Below are 19,579 nucleotides of genomic sequence, written 5' to 3' on the forward strand. Positions count from 1 at the left end.
ATGGGGAGACGGAGCTGGGAAAATAGCTATATATAAATAGAAGATAGAGACAATAGCTATATATAAATAGAAGATAGAGACAATGGCTATATATAAATAGAAGACAGAGACAATAGCTATATATAAATAGACAACCTTTTCTATTTGGTCAACTTGGAGAAGCTGACTGGGGTCACTGAGGTTCGGTCGGAAAACTTCCGGTTCCAGGTCTGCCTTGATGCTTGTTGTTTGCTTGGTGCTCACGTCCTCTCTTGTTGCAATCTTTAGGAGACAGACAGATTAATGAGCAAGTTACCGAGATCAGTCCAGAGATAATTTGCTGGATAATTGCCATGAGTCTGTATAACTTTTGTCTCCACTTTGAAGGTGATCCAACTATTCAAACAAACAGTTATTCACATAGAAACCTGGAGGTGTTGCCCATAGCAACCAATCAGATTCTACTTCTCATTTATCTAGCACCTCCTAGATGAGAATAGCTAGAATCTGATTGGCTGATATGGGCAACATCTCCACTTCTATAGACCCGCACTTTTGTAAATATACCCCTTAATCTTTAAGGTTACTGCACTTTGGAGTTTCTTGTGTCAGTTTATCGGCCTACGTTTTATGCCAGTTAAATAGAGGCGGTAAAGATGCCCCAATAGACATTACGAATGGATCTATGGAGCATGTTGGTGCACAGCATGTTTTATTGTACCCTGTGCAAACACTCAAACATCCACTTTGCTAAGACATCTGTGCGTCCTGCACCAGTGTCTCTCTATGAGAGTATCCATCTATCCCCTAATCAGCTGTGAGAAAAAAATTGAGCACACTCGACTTGAAGCAATCTCTTCCCAGTTCAAATCTTAATTACGATCCTGCCGTTCTGTACAATTTATCCTGAATCGTTAGACCACTTTGCTGTCAGTGAGGCAAAAGTTATTTCTCGTGTGTAGAATTGGTTGTTATTTAAGCAAAAAGAGAACTTAAGGGGAGAGTTATCAAAGCTTGGAGAGAGATAAATAGCCAACCAATCAGCTTCTTACTGTCATTTTACTGGTGTGTTTGAAAAATGACAGGAGTGGATTGATTGGTTGGTATTTTATCTCTCTCCAAGCTTTGATAAATCTCCCCCTTAGAAACACAAAAAGGTCTACAAGAGCGTCTAAGATTGGTCATGCGCATTGTGAAATACAGGACACTGAGAATTGAGGGGAAGACTGTACTCATACCACATGCAAAGACCCGATAAGGTGTACCTGGAGCACATATTTAGAATAGATAAAATATGTCTGGTGCACTCCTTAGAAAATAGAATAACTTCAAACTACTTATTTTACCTACCTCTAAAAGCCTTCACACTGAGTGGCCAGTCTAGGGAAAGCTTTATTTATTTATTTATTTTTAAATCTAACTGGTATTTAGACAAATAAAAAATATAAAAAACATGGTACAAGACGCAAAGAAAAATCTCTACCGAAAAATTAGCATTACATACATCAGCATGTGCTACCAATATACAATGGATCTACAGTGGCTGCTGGTATTTTGCATAGAAAAGTGCAGTTTTGTGCTCTGATGCACTGTATGCAAAAGTCTTATGCCAGACTCAATATCTGAGTCTAGCTCGCTGCCAGGAGACTCCAACCTATGCCGAAGTGTTCACGCCTCATCAGTGCAGAGACACTCCAAGGGGAAGGCGTCTGGGAGAGAGTAGGACTCAGACAGCGGAGATGGCTGGAAGGGAGTGCGGGCCACACATCTATGGCCAGATTCTCCATTTTCCTGGCGCAGACCGGCGGGCATCAATGATCGGAGATCCGTCAGGGGAATCAGGGGGGAATGCATCATGTGATATCGTTGATCCACCAACCCCAGTGTCAGAAAAACGGGTAATTGCCCCGATACAGTCTAGATGTATAGGACCCATGACTCAGATAGTGAAGGTGCCAGGGAGAGAGTATGACACAGGCAGTATAGGTGCCAGAGAGAGAGTATGACACAGACAGTATAGGTGCCAGAGAGAGAGTAGGATACAGGCAGTATAGGTGCCAGAGAGAGAGTATGACACAGACAGTATAGGTGCCAGCAAGAGAGTATGACACAGGCAGTATAGGTGCCAGAGAGAGAGTAGGATACAGGCAGTATAGGTGCCAGAGAGAGAGTATGACACAGACAGTATAGGTGCCAGCAAGAGAGTATGACACAGGCAGTATAGGTGCCAGCAAGAGAGTAGGATGCAGGCAGTATAGGTGCCAGTAAGAGAGCAAGACAGAGACAGCACAGGTGCCAGCAAGAGAGCATGACAGAGACAATATAGGCACTATACTATATTTTGTTATTTCTATACCTCTTGAAAGCATGTAGGGTAATATATATATAATTAAATATATCAACTGTTGTGCGTCCCTTCTCTAGGGTAGGAGCCACTATAAACCAGGCCCTAACATAAGGTTGCCCGATTATTATATATAATGAAAAGAAAAGCACGCGGTGCAGTATGGTCACTTTTATAGTACTTCAGATCTGTATAGATCAGCCTCTCTGTAAATATACATCTATAGGATCTTCTCTCTGGAGCTACCATGGGTGACAAAACACGTTTGTGGGGAAAAAAATAACACTGCACAACAATGAAAATGTTTCCAATGTGAAAATAGTTACTTCTAATTGATTTCAGCATGCAAAGAATGTATATGACATTTAAAAATCTCTGTTAGCTCTGAGTTCCGAGATATAGCCCATTTATGACGATGTAGGGTTATTCCTAGTGTAGTGGGCAGAATGGAGAGAATCTTACCAGCAATCTACGTTCCGCACAGAGGGGGCGGGGCCTAATGACCCAATTCAATGACTCAGTTATTTGTCCCCTCCCCTATTCAAATATATGCGATTCACGGGATTACACACACAAGATAACTGTGGTGCACTGAGTGACAAGCATAGGGAGCGATTCCACCAAGACATTTCAGCAATGGAACAAAGATATCAGGGTAGGTGATCACTACTGTTGGACAGTGACAAGAGATGCCCCAGACAGGAGTACAAGCGACAAGCAAGAGAAAGCACCTCCATGAATAGGCCACTATATTACATAGTACTTTCCTATGCTGTATGTTTGTTTCGTTTTGTGTTCTTATTTGTGATTGATAGAAAATAACAGTTGTTTTAATTCAAATCAAGAAAATATCAGATTATTTTAAAATAGCTTTTCTCTATGACTATATTACTAATGTACATACAGTATAGTGCAAGTAGTGTAGCTCAAAAAACAGAGCTAGTAAAAACATTCTGAAATAATTTTAGTTTTTCTTGACCTCAAATTAGTAATGTATGACTATTTTTAGAAAGGAAACAAATTAAAAGTATTACTTTGCTGTACAGTGTAATCACAGGCCCAAAAGCCGAACACAGTCTAGCAAATCTGCAACTGTATTAGATAACACAATCTGGTCTGCAGTTACCAGATAAGCTTTCTATTTATTGCCACAGTTTTATATTGTGTTTATCAAACGAAGTTGCAGGCTTTCTACGTCAATTAGTGCTTTTAAGAGGCTAATTTGTACGGATCTGAAGGACATGCATTATTAGTGGATTACCCAACTCTAATAGTGAACCTGCTACATGTTGTGCGCACCCCTGGCTGTCCACTAGATTCCCTTCTTGTTTGGTGCTGGATTGGACTTAACGACAGAATCCATCTTCATGCAGTTTTTTGGTCATGCTCTGGATTGTACAGAAGTGCATGTATGTGCGCCTGTGTCGAGCAGGGATGTAGTGAAAATGTCCACATTTGTTGGGGGCGATTCAATTGTGCCATGCACCCCCCACTGGCGGGCTATAGTAATGGGCGTCTATCGGAGCAATTGAGTTGTTTCTCGCAAACCTACGGAGGTGTGATGAAAAAAAAAAAAAAATTGTCTAAAGTGCCGTTTTTTGGGCGTCCCGACGGTGGTGTGTTTGGGCACCCTAACCTCCTCTTTAGATGGGTTTAACCGCTTTACACGGCTAAATCTGGTGTTTGTGGGTGCTGTAAATGCTAATGGGCACCGAAAGAAGAAAACTGAATTGCTCCGTCGAGCGCCTATTCTGCACGGATCCGCAACGGAGGGTTAAGGTTAGACACTAGGGGCAGAATTCGAGCTCAAGGCATACACCCCGCCACAAGATCCACCGGAAGCCAACATCAGATAACTGCCGGGCCCGAAAGACATCGCTGGAGCCACCGTACCAGGTAAGTCACCGCTAGACCACCAGGGAAGTTGTGTCAGCATTCTAATCATGTCAGCATTTCATCAGTGTCAACACAATGAATGTCGACCTGGTAATGTCAGCACTGCAAGCATGTCGACATTATGACCAGGTCGACATTCTCAGCTTGGCAAATATACCACACCCGTTGAGTATTATCTTTTTGCTTTTTTTAGATTTTGCACAATACATGCGTACACAGGTGCATTTTTTGTTGCATTAATATTATAGATCTATTATTAGAGCAACAAGTGACTGATTGATTACATGCCGACACATTTCCTTAAAAGTCCATAACGCAGGTGAAGTCACAACAATTGGATTAATAAATAAGGTGAAGATGCAGGGGTGTTTCTAGAGAGGAGGGGGCCCGTGTGCAGTGTCCGACACGGGCCCCCTCCTCTGCACCCTGCGGCCGGCAGCGCACTGTGCGCGGTCAGCGCCGGAGTTATAGACTCTGGGCACTAGAGTGTGCCCAGAGTCTATAGCGTATGCACAGATCACCGGGAAAATGGCCGCGACGGCCATTTTCCCTGTACTACGCATACGACGGGAAAATACCCGCCGCCATTTTCCAGTCGTTTTACAGCGCCAGACGCCAGCACCGACGTGGGACTCCGGACAGGTAATATTATGGGTGCAGGGTGTGCAGTGCGGGGCCGCCCTGGACCCAGTGTTCCCCGCACACCCTGCACCCACTATAGATACGCCCCTGTGAAGATGTCAGGTCTATATAGACTGTACTTAATTTTGAGCGCTGTATATTTCCTTGAGACCCGGATATGAAGGTTCTGGTATTTGTATCTGTAGTATATCAGTGAAATAGTGGTTCAGGCATGTAAAGATAATTCTACTTACATCAATGCAAGGTCAATCACGTTAGTAACTCTTTTGTAGCCATCTTAAGGTACCAAATATAACATACATTTTCTAAACATATCCTTTGTGCTACTCATTTACCAACAAAGCATTTAAGTGCAAACATTTGTACTGCAATACTGCAAACAATCAGCAATTTCCTTTTATTGGTCTAACACCAGAGATCATGAAAGTAAGTCCTATAGGATGTTACAGCACAGTGAACACTTTGAAAACCAATGCAATGTTATTAAATGAGCTCTAGTGACAGAGTAAGCAGAGTTAACAAACCCTTAATGTGCACCCGTCACGCAATCATGATTAAAAGCCGTATTAAACGGTCATGCTTGGCAGAATGAGCCAGGGGTCGGCAACCTTTTGCTACCAGTGTGCTGGCTACAAATCTAGCTACGCTCACAGTGTGCCAGTTCTAGATTAATATATAGGCATGATAATCATTAATACTAATAATGGGACCAACCAATAAACACAATGCATATTTGTAATTCAAGAAAATATGTCAGACATTTCAAACAACACATCTATAATGTGGTGGGAGTAGTGACAGCGGTATGATCAAAAGGTGCCAGCCGGCAAGACACCAACACACTGACCGAACTTAAACGGTTTAGGCTTTTTGGTATGTTTTGCTCTCTGTAAGTTAATAAATAAGCTGCTTTTTTAAATGATCAAATATTGGAGGCCTACATTCATATCATGAACTTGCTGGGGGTTTGCCGATCCCTGGAATTAGCTATACACTGTGCTACTGTCTCTTTCTGGTGCTTTTTTTGCAAGATGTCTGAGCCAATCACAGGAGCCTGTCGTGAAACATTTTAAATTTCCTAGGGTTTGATGAGGTCACAGATTTCCCAAGGAGCTCATTGCGCCAGTAAATGGGATAGTCACACTTTCATAAAAAACAGCGACTGCAGGTTATAAATGGCAACGCAGAACATATATACGTCAGTCTAATTTTTTATTTTGTCCAAAATGACCATTTACAATTCTCAAAAAATTTGGACAAATGCAGACTGTATACAAAACGTGCAAATGGAAGGAATGCCCCGTAACACATCGGACAATCAGGGACGATGCATTCCAAAGAGGTGCAAAACACACAGAAAACAGGATCAGCGCAACTGTGAAAGCAACCAGTATACCGTAGGTACTGCACAGAGCCACATAAACCTCCCAAGATTAATACCCCGATACTAAAAATACACTGAAGTGATAGTAAACAGCAAATTTTTTTTTTCTTAATATCATTAGCTTTCATCAGTCGGCATTATCAACTGCAACAGAGAACACACAGCTAAGAAGAAAATAAACGTTATATCGGTGATCTCGAGATCGTATATGTGATAATGAAATGAGACTTTAACTTTGAAACACGAAAGTAAAAACATAGAGACATAATACAGACAAACCAGCACACAATAATAAAAGAGGTTATCACTGCAAAAAGCAAAAAGATAAAATTGGAATCTTAAAAAAAGGGAAAGAAAAGATTTAGAACCAATTTGCTCTTTCTAAACGGAAAATCTAGCCACTATCTTTTTTTTGGGGGGTGAGGGAGGTGCTAGGAGACGCGTTCTGTCAAGGTTTAGACTCCTAAACCATCCAAGGGAATGAATTCTAGGTATTACTAAGGGCTGCAAAATCAAGTGGTGTCCAGGGAATGGGGTGAACTACTGAAGGCACCTTGAGTCGTCTGCAGAGAGTACGCAGCTCTTCGGTATTTAGGGCATCGATCCTGCGGTGGTACTCAGCCACTGATACTACCTGAATATGGAGACAGGAAGACAATAATTCTACAGATAGTAGAGGGGAAAAATAGTTAGAAGAAGCAACACAAAAAAAAAAAAAAAAAAAAAGAAACTGCAACAAAATATCTGAGGAATGGTTAACATGTAGAATACAACAAATGGAAGTCGGATGACAAAATCCAATTACTCCGCTAATGACAGTCACAAAATCCACTGTAGTGTGGGCTACATTTCCAAAGATGTTTAAATCTGAGAATGTGAAATATCTGCTCTGACCAAGCAGAAAATGTACTCTTTGCAAGCAATGATACCGTACATTGAGCGCCTAACTGTCAATCCAGCACGTATACTGCAGCATGTTGTATTCCAAATAGATTCACAGAGGTCATCGTAACAAAAAAAACAAAAAAAAGCGCCAAATAATTAAAGACAGGGTTGCATAAAATTGGTTTTTTTTTTAAATAACAAATAAAATAAAAAACAGATTTATTTCATTTAAATCAGATTTTTTGGGGGCTTAAATAGGATTTTGTATTAATATATTTTTTAAGTAAACGTTTTACATTTTTAAACTTTTATTTGAATTTTTTTTAATAAAAAATCTTATTTAAAATCAAATAAATCAGTTTTTGATTTATAAAAAAAACAAAATAAAAAAAAATCCAAATTTTATGCAATCCTGAATGGAGAATGCATATATGAGGCCACTAGTGGAGAGTAAATCTCCCCTCAGTCCCCCCCCCTGCAACATCTTTCAAAAGGCTGGTTTCCTGGTCCTGCGATGCAAGAATGCTGCTGGCTCACCACACAAACCACATGTGTGCCACTAACAATACAATACAAGCACTTTATTAGGAGTCTAACTAACTCTTTGCTGTAGAGACTATTCACATCCCTAGCTGATGTTTAAAGGTTTGCTTATCGTCTGCTATTAGTAATCACTTGGAAAGGGCCTGGCATTGGTCAATACCAACAGTGATATATTAGGGCATGCAGTAGACTTATAGGTTATGCAGATGTACTGCCTAAATACTGCCAAATCCATTCACAGGACCAGTTTGGGACTTGGAGAGTAGGGCATGACAGGTGTAATCCTAGCGGCGTCAGGACCATCACAGTACACAGCTTTGTGTAACACTTTAACATGAATGACTTTAAGCAAATGAAATGATCTGAAATGTAAAATGGTACAATAGTGTATGCACAGGAATTACAATGAGTTAAACATTGGAATAAAGACTACAAAAAGGAAAAAAACGGAGACATGGCCCATAGCAACCAATCAGATGACAGCTATCATTTTCCTGAAGGTGTACCACATTCTCATTGGCTGCTATTGTCAAAGCCTCCACTTATCATTTTTAGAAAGGTGTTAGCAAATCTACCCCTAAGGGTTGAACAGGGACAGATGTCAACCACACTGCTAATAAAGAAAAGAAAGATATTATTGGTTAAAGTAATGGCAGGTTCCCACAGAATGAGAGGGTCGCAGTATAACGTGTGATATCTGTAAATCAGGTAATAAAATTAATATATTTTTTTATATTCTATAATTTGATAATTAAAATCAGACCTGTAAAACACAGAAGCTCATCTTTTGCAGCATCAGGAAACAATACCAAAAGCAACTCTTGTGTCTTACAGGTTTGATTTCATTGATAGCAAAGCTAAAACTACTCTCACTTAATTAATGTAACTACGGAAAACCTTCCGTATTGCATGCCAGGCTTAGATAGACAAGGCAGTGGCTATCTCAGGGGTTGTGGAACTACAAATTCTAGCATGCCCTGCTAGCCTCGGCTAGATGAAGTTCCACATCAGCTGGTCAATCCGAGAGATCTCTGGTCTCTAGAACAGACCTGGCCAACCTGTGGCTCTCCAGCGGTTATGAAACTACAAATCCCAGCATGCCCTGTCACGGTTTCGCTATTAAGGAATGCTAAAACTGTGGCAGGGCAGGTTGGGATTTGTAGTTTCACAACAGCTGGTGAGCCACAGGTTGGCTAGGCCTGCTCTAGAATATGCCTCGTACATTTAAAAGCATTAACAAAAAAGATGTAGCCAAATGTGTCTCATGTCAAATAAACCGATTCATCATTTCCAATGGCTAAAACTTAGTGAGAAAACAGTCACATAACATGCACCTTTTATTTTTAAAGGAACTTCCAAAGCCAATTAGTAAATACAAAAATAAGCCATGCTTAATTAAAATAACAGTCTCACATATGTGCACATTCCTTGTACTGTCGGGGACATTACACACAGAGGAGTTACACACTCAGGAGATTATTCCACACACCAGGAAAGGTCCCAGCCCACAGGGCTTCCTATTCCGTTGCTTATAACAATTTCTCGCCTACAACAGCTGTGGACATATATAGAAGGGAATTTTATTCAACTCCATCTAACAAATGCACTCACACAACGGTTACACAGACTTCATACTGACTGGTATGTGATACGGGCTTTTAACTATATCAAAAGGCACATATAAACCCCAAAAGCTTGTGCATCTTTATTAGTATATTATGTATCCAAATGCATAATATTGCGGTAAAACGCAACAATAAAGTAAAGTAGGGGGCATTTTAATGGTTATCCAATAGCTTGTAAGGTCTGTTTCCAATTGTAAAGCACAATGGAATATGCTTTGCTATATAAAGTAACTGCTAATAATAATTAATTATTATTAAGTTGCCGGGGTTTGGAGGTTTCCCTGAAAACCTGTGGCCACAAACATTGCATATTTTCCTTTGAAGCTCAGTAGTGCACCAGGAAATCTGCAGAATATTGCTCTACCGTTATTCTTGGCAATGTGTGCATACATACACACACACACACACACACACACACACACACACACGGGACTTTTTCAAGCACACCTGCCTGCTATCAAATATCTAATCAGTTAATCATGTGGAAGCAATTCAATGCATAAAAGCAGAGAGACATGGTAAAGAGGCTCAGGTGTTGTAAAGACCACACGACAAAATAGGGTAGAAATGTACTCTGTGCGACGTTGACCGTAGAATGATTATTGGCGGCAGACACTGCTATTATCCAGCAGTTTCTGAGAAAGGAGGTATACATTTACCATCTCCATACAATAATAGCTAGCAAAATAAGGCTTAGTACTGCAATGTTTCGAAGTGTTCACATTTAGGTTGAGTTATTTACCAGTTTTACCTTGCTTGCTCTGGATGGCTTGGAGCTGCGCAGCACCAGGACAGGCGATACTGTGGATCTTTTTCTCCAGCGGATATTATGACACATAAAGCCATAAGAGGTGTATTAACAACAAAACCTTTTCCCGGTCATATAGGGAATTCAAAAGCAAAACAAACATCCATCGCAATCCTATGTCTGAAAGATCTGCAAACTTATGGTGCGTACACACAGTACGATAAAAATGCACGATATAAACGAGAACGATCATATCGTTAATATTGTGCATGTTTTGGTGCCTTCCAACCCAACAACGAGGTGGGTTGGGGGCACGTATGTACGATAACTTTATTGTCCATCGCCCGTGCATGCAGGCCAACCTGGTCGATATCGACCAGTTTACTTAGGGCCCTGTGATAGTTGTCGTGGGTCGCTGGCGGGTTGCTGGTGTGCTGGATGATCGATAGCGATCATCCAGCACACCGGGAAGGTGCAGGGAGATCGCTCAGCGACATAGTTATCACCAACGATCGTCCCGTGTGTATGCACCATTATTTATAACATTTAAAAAAATGTGCACAGCTGCAATTTTCAAATTACCAGCAGGACAACTACGGTACTGACCAGCTTACGCTGAAGCTTAGAAAATAGAATAGCGCAAAAAAAAAAAAAATCATCATCTATGCTTTAATCTCAGTTTAAACATTTATATAAAGCATGTCAAGCCACTTTCTAAAGGTGCGTACACACTGCGCGATATTGCTGAGCGATTGCACGATTACGACATCGTAATCGTGCAATCGCTCAGTAATTGTGCACAAATCGTGCACCAAAATGTAGGAAACGACCAGCGATGCGCGCGCTGGTCGTTTCCGACATTGTCCATCACCTAAACATGCAGGCCAATCTGCCGATAACAACAGATTGCCCATGTTCAGGAATGATGGAGTGTGCCTGCACTGAACGACTGATCGTTAAGTGTAGGCACTGCAGGGGATCAGGAACGACGGTACGATTACAATGTCGTAATCGTACTGTCTTTCCTGATCGCACAGTGTGTAAGTGTTATATCAGATCAATGTTAAAAAAAAAATAATAATAACATTTATTAAAGTTTATTTATGTTATTATTCAACAGTTGCTTACTAAAAAAACATTACTGCTTCAGATATCTGTGTGTTTGTGGAAGCTGCAAAATGTGATCATTGTAAATTTAAGGTTATGATAAACTGTGTCGAAAAAGAAAACAAGACGTCCAAATTCAAAAAATCTAATATAATAAGTCTCCACTAACTTGTGATCAAGACCCTAGGCATACACAATAGCAGATTAGCACTACAGTTGGGTGTTGTACAAGCCGTGACTGCGGATACCACAGAAACAGTCATGCAGCTACATTAATAGATCGCAGTCAGACTGATGGAAAGGTCAAACAGATTGATTTCAATAATTTTGGCCACCTCTGTGCTGGCAAGTTTGACATTGAGTCTCTTGGCCAGTGATCGGCCGGTGTGTAGCCAGTTGGACAGAATCTCCTAAAAAAAATGCGGCTATTTTGAACTGTTGATGATATTTAATAACCTGTAGCTGCGAAAAAGCCATCACAACGCTTTAAATGTCCTCTATGGGACATTAGAACAGCCAGTTATCCTCCATGTCACCGGTTATGAAATGGCATGGTACAAGATTAACAGAAATATAGAGCAACTCCCTGATCCCTTGCCTTCTTATAAAAAGGTAATCCTTGCAGGTTCAATAGGAGAAGTCTAGGCCTGCTTAGACCAGCTAGGGAACTGGGCATCTGCCTTAAATGCAGAAATAGAAAATAAATAGAATAAAACATGATAACTGTACCATACAACAGATAAAACAAAATATAAAAAAAAAATAAAAAACGGTCCACTGTTCTCGGTGTGTTCCATAAAAAGCAAGTGGCAGACAACTGGGTTCACCTACACAAGTTGAGGCAGATTTAAAACAGTAAAGTTAATTACACTTATTGTGTTGGTCATTATTATCACAGCGCCCTCAGTTCTGGCGATTACCCAATCCCCTCCCCCATTCCGTTTCATGAACGCAAGTTTTCACATGCACAGTACAAAGTGATTTTTTAGCCTAGTAAGCTAAAGCAAATATTTGTCTTGCTTGTACAGATTTGACTTTGTCTCTTAGCTGCATATAGGACTATAGCTCTACCTCTGTTTATTACATAAATTTGCGGAATACCTTGTTACTTGAAATACTTAATTTAGCAGCCCGATAATCCCGATATAGCCCTGTGAAGTCACTCGCGCATCAGAGAAAGTGAGGAGACACCAGTGATGGGAAGATTGTGCAGCAGAAGGAATGCTGGGAGTCTCAGCTTTGTGTTTAGACAGGAAAGTGACAGTGGTTCAATTAGTGGGAGGAAAAATATTGATTATATTGTGGCTTATGTATGTGACGGCCAAACTGAACGCACTATAGATTGCATTGTTAGATATTACAATTTTCATCACATTACAGAAATTCACCTATTTTTAGCAAGAGGTTACTAAATATCAACCGTTGAGAATCATCACATTTCAAAGGAAAATGCACTAAGTTTATTATATTATAACATATACATATATATATATATATATATATATACTCATGCGTGCGAAGAAGATGAAGGTGCACTCAAGCCTAGTAATCATATGACTGGCCTTGCAGATATAGGAGGTGTGTAGTCAGGAAGCCAGCGGTCAAAATGCAGACCGCCGGCTTCCCGACTGTGAAATCCCGGCATGGGACTAATGATAGGTGTCTAAATCCCGACACCTATCAACAGCCCCACGCCGAAATCCCGACAGCCGGCATACCAAATGTAGGTAAGCCGGGCGTTGGGACCCGTTAGCCGCGGGAGGGGGGGGCTTAGGGTTAGGCACCTCCCAGGTGGATTAGTATTAGGCTAGGGGAAGGGGGGGGGTTGAGGTTAGGCACCCCCAAGGGAGGGTTAGGTTTGGGCACCACTGGGGGGAGGTTAGGGTTAGGCACTAGAGGGGAGGTTATTGGGGAGAGAGGGGAGGGTTACGATACTTACCAGGCGCCGTCGGGATCTTCACCTGCTGAATTTCCGGCATCGGTATTAGGTCCGGCGGTTTGTCACACAGATTCCGATATAGAGACCGTACTACTTTCAATGGCAATGTTTAAATCAAGCACCACATAGGGACTATCAGGCCACGTGCTCAGTATCGGTCGCAGCACTCCAGCACGCACGGTCCGCGATATTTATGTTCCCAATGCTTTATGGCTAATAAGTATCATCACTTAAAACGTATCTGCTTCATACTTACCGGCATTCTCACAGCCCCCTCTACTGATAAAACATCAGGGTGCAGCAACATGTAAATAAAAATAAAAGACCCATTCTGTACGCAGGCAGAGCTGGCTGCTGACTTGTGTCTCCAATTATGCAACACGCAAAATACCCAGATCCAATATTGATTAGGATCAATGTTTAACACACACAGCTGTTTGCTGCCAACTCAGTCTAAAATGACTTAATTGGCTGACAGAACATCGTGTGCATGTGTCCCTAGACAGTGATCCTGGTTACTTGCCAAGTCTTACTGTGGTGAATGAAGAAGGGAGAGAGATGTAGGAGGCAAACAGAGAAGGTACCATAGGCGCTAACATTTCCAGCACACCAGTACAGAGATTATATGAAAAGTATAACCCCCCACTCCACTATTCTTTATTAATGTATCTCCTGACATGAAAGAACATTTATTTAACCCGGAATTCTTACAACTGATAAATACAAAATCTGTCACATCACTATATTTACTTTGAAACTACCTCACTAACCTATTCTCAAATTGCGCCAAGTTTTATTTGAAACTAGAGAACTTTGTAATGACCAGGAGTTAAAAATTCCCAAACAATACCCATTTTGATTGTATAATGGAAAAAAACAATACATTTATAAAAAGGTCTATAAAGGAGCAAATACTTAGAAACTACAGTAAATGGGTGAAAAATTTTATATTTATTATTTTAATTCAGACGACAGCAGGATGATGTAACATGTACCCCCACACACAGAAAAAAAACATCTAAAAGTATGCCACAGATCTGATAAGTTTGTGGGGAGAGGAGAAAACCCAACGACAAAAAGTAACTAACCAGCTAGAAGTGTACAAATTTGTAGCAGATAATTTCCTGCCCTAATCAATACAGAAAACAACTATTTTTCCAGTCAAGTCCACATACTCCTACAATAAGAATGCCCAATTTGGTGTATAAACATCCAATCAGACAAGTGTGTAATTTCAGTGCGAGTATATAGGTGTGTATTAGGAGGACCTTAAAAAGTTAAGCAGATTCAGCTGCAATCACATCCAGAGATTATGGGCTGGAATAATTACCAACCATAAATTACGTATGTAAGAGATAGTGGGAAGTTACAAATATGACAAAGGTAACAGATTAGTACAGTTATCAATCATTGGTCAATAGTAACTTTACAAGATTAAACAGCTGGAGAAGAGGAACATTATCCCAGACTGATAATATATAAAAGAGTAAAAAAAAAAAAAAGAATAAAGTTTTGACCCCTTTTAACACTACCTAAAATAGACAGCCTTGCGAGTCATATTAGAACAAGCATAAAGCTGGGGGCACAGGTCCTCAATGCTGATAATACAGATTATAAAACCTTGTTAGTCGGGACTAGTGAAATAATATTTGGACAATGACATCAGCTGACTGTCCTACTTGGGCCCCACGTGATTAGGTTAAGCCACCCTATCTGTCCATTTTGGCCACCAAACTGGGCAGAGATCTGCTTGCTCAGTGTTCAGGCCAACTGGCAGAATATGGAAAAACACACTTCTACAATGAACACAAGAGATCGTTTCGAGGCTGCATAGAGCTGGACAGAGCTCCTACTATACGTAAACATCATCCCTGACACACAGTGTGTTAATATGATACAGAACACTGCAGCATATTCGCTTGTATCACGTACAATGACCACGAGTGCTCCAGCCTCTCCAGCAATAAAGCAGAGTGTATTGGATTTTGCCACACACAGCAGCTGTCACTCTTCTGACCAAACTTTAATTTTCTTTTCATCTCACAAAGCCCATATTGTAACAAGCGCATCGGTCAAGTGTTCGCAAAACAAAAACATCTTTGTATCACTGTATGGAAATCATCCATGTCATAAGATTGGGTCATTTTTAAAGTGCGGATGCCAATTATTATGCAGGCGTCCGCACGTGGAAGGCCGGCACGCCCAGTCGTCATTCCTGGAATCTGCACTTGCACTCATCCCGTGCTGGCTGCAAAAAGATCAGCCTACGAGCGAGCATGGAAGTCGGCCTACACGCCCCACAAGACGGATGTGAATGCGTGGTCGCAGGATTGCACCATGTGATTGCATGGTCGCAGGATTGCACCATGTGATTGCATGGTCGCAAACGCCCATTTCACAGATAGCGTGGTCCACCAGCGGAGGGGGATCAAGATAAAAAGCAACCAGAAGTTTTGTGACATCACAATACTTCATACATACTGTATGGCTCAAACTAAGCAATGTAAAAAAGGACCAAAAAATAAAACACCTTAAGTCCTGCACAATTACACGGAAAGAACAATTACACACAGATAGGGACAGTCATAACTCCGTAACACTGGGAGAGGCAAAAATTTAAAATATTTCATGTTAGAAGTACAAATGAAATGCAAAAAAAACTATTTCCTGAAAGCTTTTAGCATTCGTCAGGGTCACATTGACTTCTTAAATGTTCCCTTCATTCTCAGCCTATAACCCTATCTAGAACAATCCAGCCTAGAAAGCAGCAATTATCTCCCTACATTGGGGGGGGAGATGTATCAATGACATTGGGGGGGAGATGTATCAAGCAGTGAAAAGAGTAGAGAAGTGGACCAGTAGAGAAGCTGTTCATACCAACCAAACCCCTTGGAGGAAGCATTTACCAAGTACATTCTATAAAATCATAGGGAGAAGTTGATTGGTTGTTCTAGGATTATCCCCTCTTTTCACTGATTGTTACATCTCTTCCATTAATTCCTAGCAAACTGCCTCGGGTTGGGTACAGGATTCCCACGATAGGGACGCCGGCAGTCAGAATTCCGACCAACAAGATAAGTAACCTAATGGCGGGTATCCACTACTAGATCTACAAACGAGAGCGTGATTACGACATTGCGATCGTGCTCTCGTTTGTATATCTAGTGATGTGCCTACACTGAACGTTCACTCGTTCAGTCCAGGCACGTCCATCATTCCCGCACATGCTGAACCTGACGAGATCGTCAGGTTGACCAGCATGTCCGGGCGATGATAGATGTCGGAAGCGACCAGCGTGCATGCACATCCCTGGTTGCTTCCGAACAAAACATGCCCGATGCATGCGCGATTTGCAAGCGATTGCAAGATAACTACGTAGTTATCGTGCAATCGCTTGCTAAAATCGCCTAGTGGATACCCCCCTTAACTCTAACCATCCCTCCCTGCAGCCTAACCCTATCCCTCCCCCTTACATTCAGGATGCTGACTGCTTCTCTAGTATGTGACCTTTAAACGGCTAACGTCGGACCATAAATAGTTTAAAAAACTGCAGGGATGGAATGTAATGGATACGTAAATTCACATAGAACAGAAGCAGAATTAGAACACACCTGAAAATCACATTAAAAGTATAAATTACAATGCAAAACAGCATATTATCATAACCAAGCAAACCACCACCAAAGTTTAAAAACTAAACGGTTTGCTGCTGACTTGAGTCACCTGTTTGAGAGCTGTTTTTAATTTTCTTAAGAGGGTATATATACAGTACCAGTCAAAAGTTTGGACACACCTTCTCATTCAGTGTTTTTTGTTTATTTAAATTATTTTCAACATAGTAGATTAATACTGAAGACATCAAAACTATGAAAGAACACATATGGAATTATGTTGCAAAACAAAGTGTGAAACAAATCAAATTAGGTTTTATATTTTAGATTCCTCAAAGTAGCCCCCTTTTGCTTGGATGACAGCTTAGCACACTCTTGGCATTCTCTCAATCAGCTTCATGAGGTAGTCTCCTGGAATGGTTTTGAAATAACAGGTGGGCCTTGTCAAGAGTCAATCTGTGGAATTACTTCCCTTCTTAATGTGTTTGAGTCCATCAGTTGTGTTGTGCAGGGGTAGGGTTAGTACACAGTGGACACCACTATTTGACCACTGTTGTAATCCATATTATTTATTTATTAACAGTTTCTTATATAGCGCAGCATATTCCATTGTTCTATTAATGCTTACAATTCTAAAGCGCAAGACTGAATAATAACAGACAGATATATAGGTAGGAAGGCCCTGCTCGCAAGCTTACAATCTATATTATGGCACCAACCACTCAACTCAGTAAAGAGAAACGACAGTCCATCATTACTTTAAGACATGAAGGTCAGTCTATACGGAAAATTTCAATAACTGATGATTTGAGGATACATTCAAACGCAATGATGAAACTGTCTCTCATGAGGACCGCCCCAGGAAAGGAAGAACAAGAGATACCTCTGCTGCAGAGGATAAGTTCATTAGAGTTACCATCCTCAGAAACCTCTACTTAACAGCACCTCAGATTAGAGACCACATAAAGTCTTCACAGAGTTCAAGTAGCAGACAAATCTCAACATCAACTGTTCAGAGGAGACTGCATGAATCAGGCCTTCATGGTCGTATTACTGCGAAGAAGCCACTACTTGGATGAACAACAAGAAGAATAGAATTGTTTGGGCCAAGAAACACAAGGAACAAGGAATGGTCATTAAACTAGTGGAAATCTGTACTTTGGTCTGATGAGTCCAAATTTCAGATTTTTAGTTCCAACCACCATGTCTTTGTGAGACACAGTGAAGGTGGGCGGATGGTTTCTGCATGTGTGGTTCCCACTGTGAAGCATGGAGGAGGAGGTGCTTTGCTGGTGACACTGTTGGTAATTTATTCAAAATTCAAGGCACACTTAACCAGCATGGCTACCACATATTCTGCAGTGCCATGCCATCCCATCTGGTTTGCGCTTACTGGGACCATCATTTGTTTTTCAACAAGACAATGACCCCAAACACACCTCCAGGCTATGTGACCAAGAAGGAAAGTGATGGAGTGCTGCGTCAGATGACCTGGTCTCCACAATCACCCGACCTAAACCCAACTGACCTGGTTTGGGATGAGTTGGATCGCAGAGTGAAGGAAAAGCAGCCAACAAGTGCTCAGCACTCTGGGAATTCCTTCAAGACTGTTGGAAAACCATTCCAGGAGACTACCTCGTGAAGCTGATTGAGAGAATGCCAAGAGTGTGCAAAGCTGTCATCCAAGCAAAAGGGGGCTACTTTGAGAAATGTAAAACATATTTTGATTTGTTTCCAACATAATTCCATATGTGTTCTTTCATAGTATCGATGTCCTCAGTATTAATCTACTATGTTGAAAATAATTGAAATAAACAAAAAACACTGAATGAGAAAGTGTGTCCAAACTTTTGACCGGTACTAACATATTTTTTATAATATATATATATATATACACATACACATACACACACACACACACAAATGCATGCGCTCTAGAAGCCAGGGATCGCACCCGAAAAACTCCCACTACAAGGGAGACAGGACAGACCCTAGCCAGCTGCCGGAGAGGATGAGGAGACTGCCTGAATGGGATGAGTATATGGGAGTAGGGGGGGTAAGGGTTTGAGCAGGTGTGGGTGGGTGGGCGTCAAACCCTTACTGTCCGGACAGACAGTAAGGGTTTGAGCAGGGAGTGGGTGGGCATGATGGAGCAGGATGGGCAGAACAGCAGATAGGGGAGTGAACAGAATTAGGTGATGGGTCCAATATACACCTACAGTATATACGCATATTTCTATAATGTATATAAATAGATCTTGCCATCTCCCCTCTGTGCCTGTCCTTTTTAGACTGGAAGCTCCCATGAGCAGGGTCCCCTTCCCTCACTTATACCATTGTCTCCTTCCCCTGTCTACAACGGCATCTAACCCTTTGGTCCTGCCGTCCTGCTGCTCTTTTGGGCATTGTGGGCCTGATTCAGCAGCGTAAGCAATTGCAATTACATACGCAGATCGATTGTTAAACACTGCGCATGCACCGTGGGTGTGCTGCGATCGCACACTGCGATTACGGACGTATTGAGTAATGAGAGAGAGAGACAGGCCGTGAGCGTTTAGGGGTAGTGACGGGGGAGTGGCTGTAAAATCGCAGGCGTGTCTGTCCTTTTGAACGCAGTTTCCTGGGTGCGCATAAATTAGCCACTGCGATTGTATACACAGCTCGAGTACTCACTGCATGCGACAAGACTTGCAGTGTCTGCGGCTGGTCAGACCTGGTGTAAACGTTACGTTGCAGGCAGAAGTGTGTCGTTGGTACCGATGTATACGCAGGAGTGCGAGGTAGTACGGATGCGAGAATGCAGCAGTGGGAGTCTCTATGCCGGGTGAGCTATGGCAGGCATTAGCATACATTCGCAGCTGCATTTTATACGAATT

The 19,579-nt window shown here is 41.5% G+C and overlaps 1 protein-coding gene across 6 annotated transcripts in view; it reads right to left on the minus strand.

Moving 5' to 3' along the window:
• Positions 1-19,579, minus strand: part of OXR1 (oxidation resistance 1) — a 610,641-nt gene that overhangs the window by 20,041 nt on the left and 571,021 nt on the right. For 3 of the 6 annotated variants that reach the window (XM_088442635.1, XM_088442640.1, XM_088442637.1), the window contains 2 exons: positions 6,799-6,879; positions 136-261 (listed from right to left, as the gene is read on the minus strand). In XM_088442635.1, the coding sequence (XP_088298761.1) occupies positions 136-261; positions 6,799-6,879 (207 nt within the window). The remainder of the gene's footprint in view (positions 1-135; positions 262-6,798; positions 6,880-19,579) is intronic. The other 3 variants (XM_088442636.1, XM_088442641.1, XM_088442639.1) reach the window with 1 other exon arrangement.

Source organism: Taudactylus pleione, unplaced genomic scaffold (genome assembly GCF_031769625.1).
Source record: "Taudactylus pleione unplaced genomic scaffold, aTauple2 ptg000314l, whole genome shotgun sequence".
NCBI classification, from domain to species: Eukaryota; Metazoa; Chordata; class Amphibia; order Anura; family Myobatrachidae; genus Taudactylus; species Taudactylus pleione.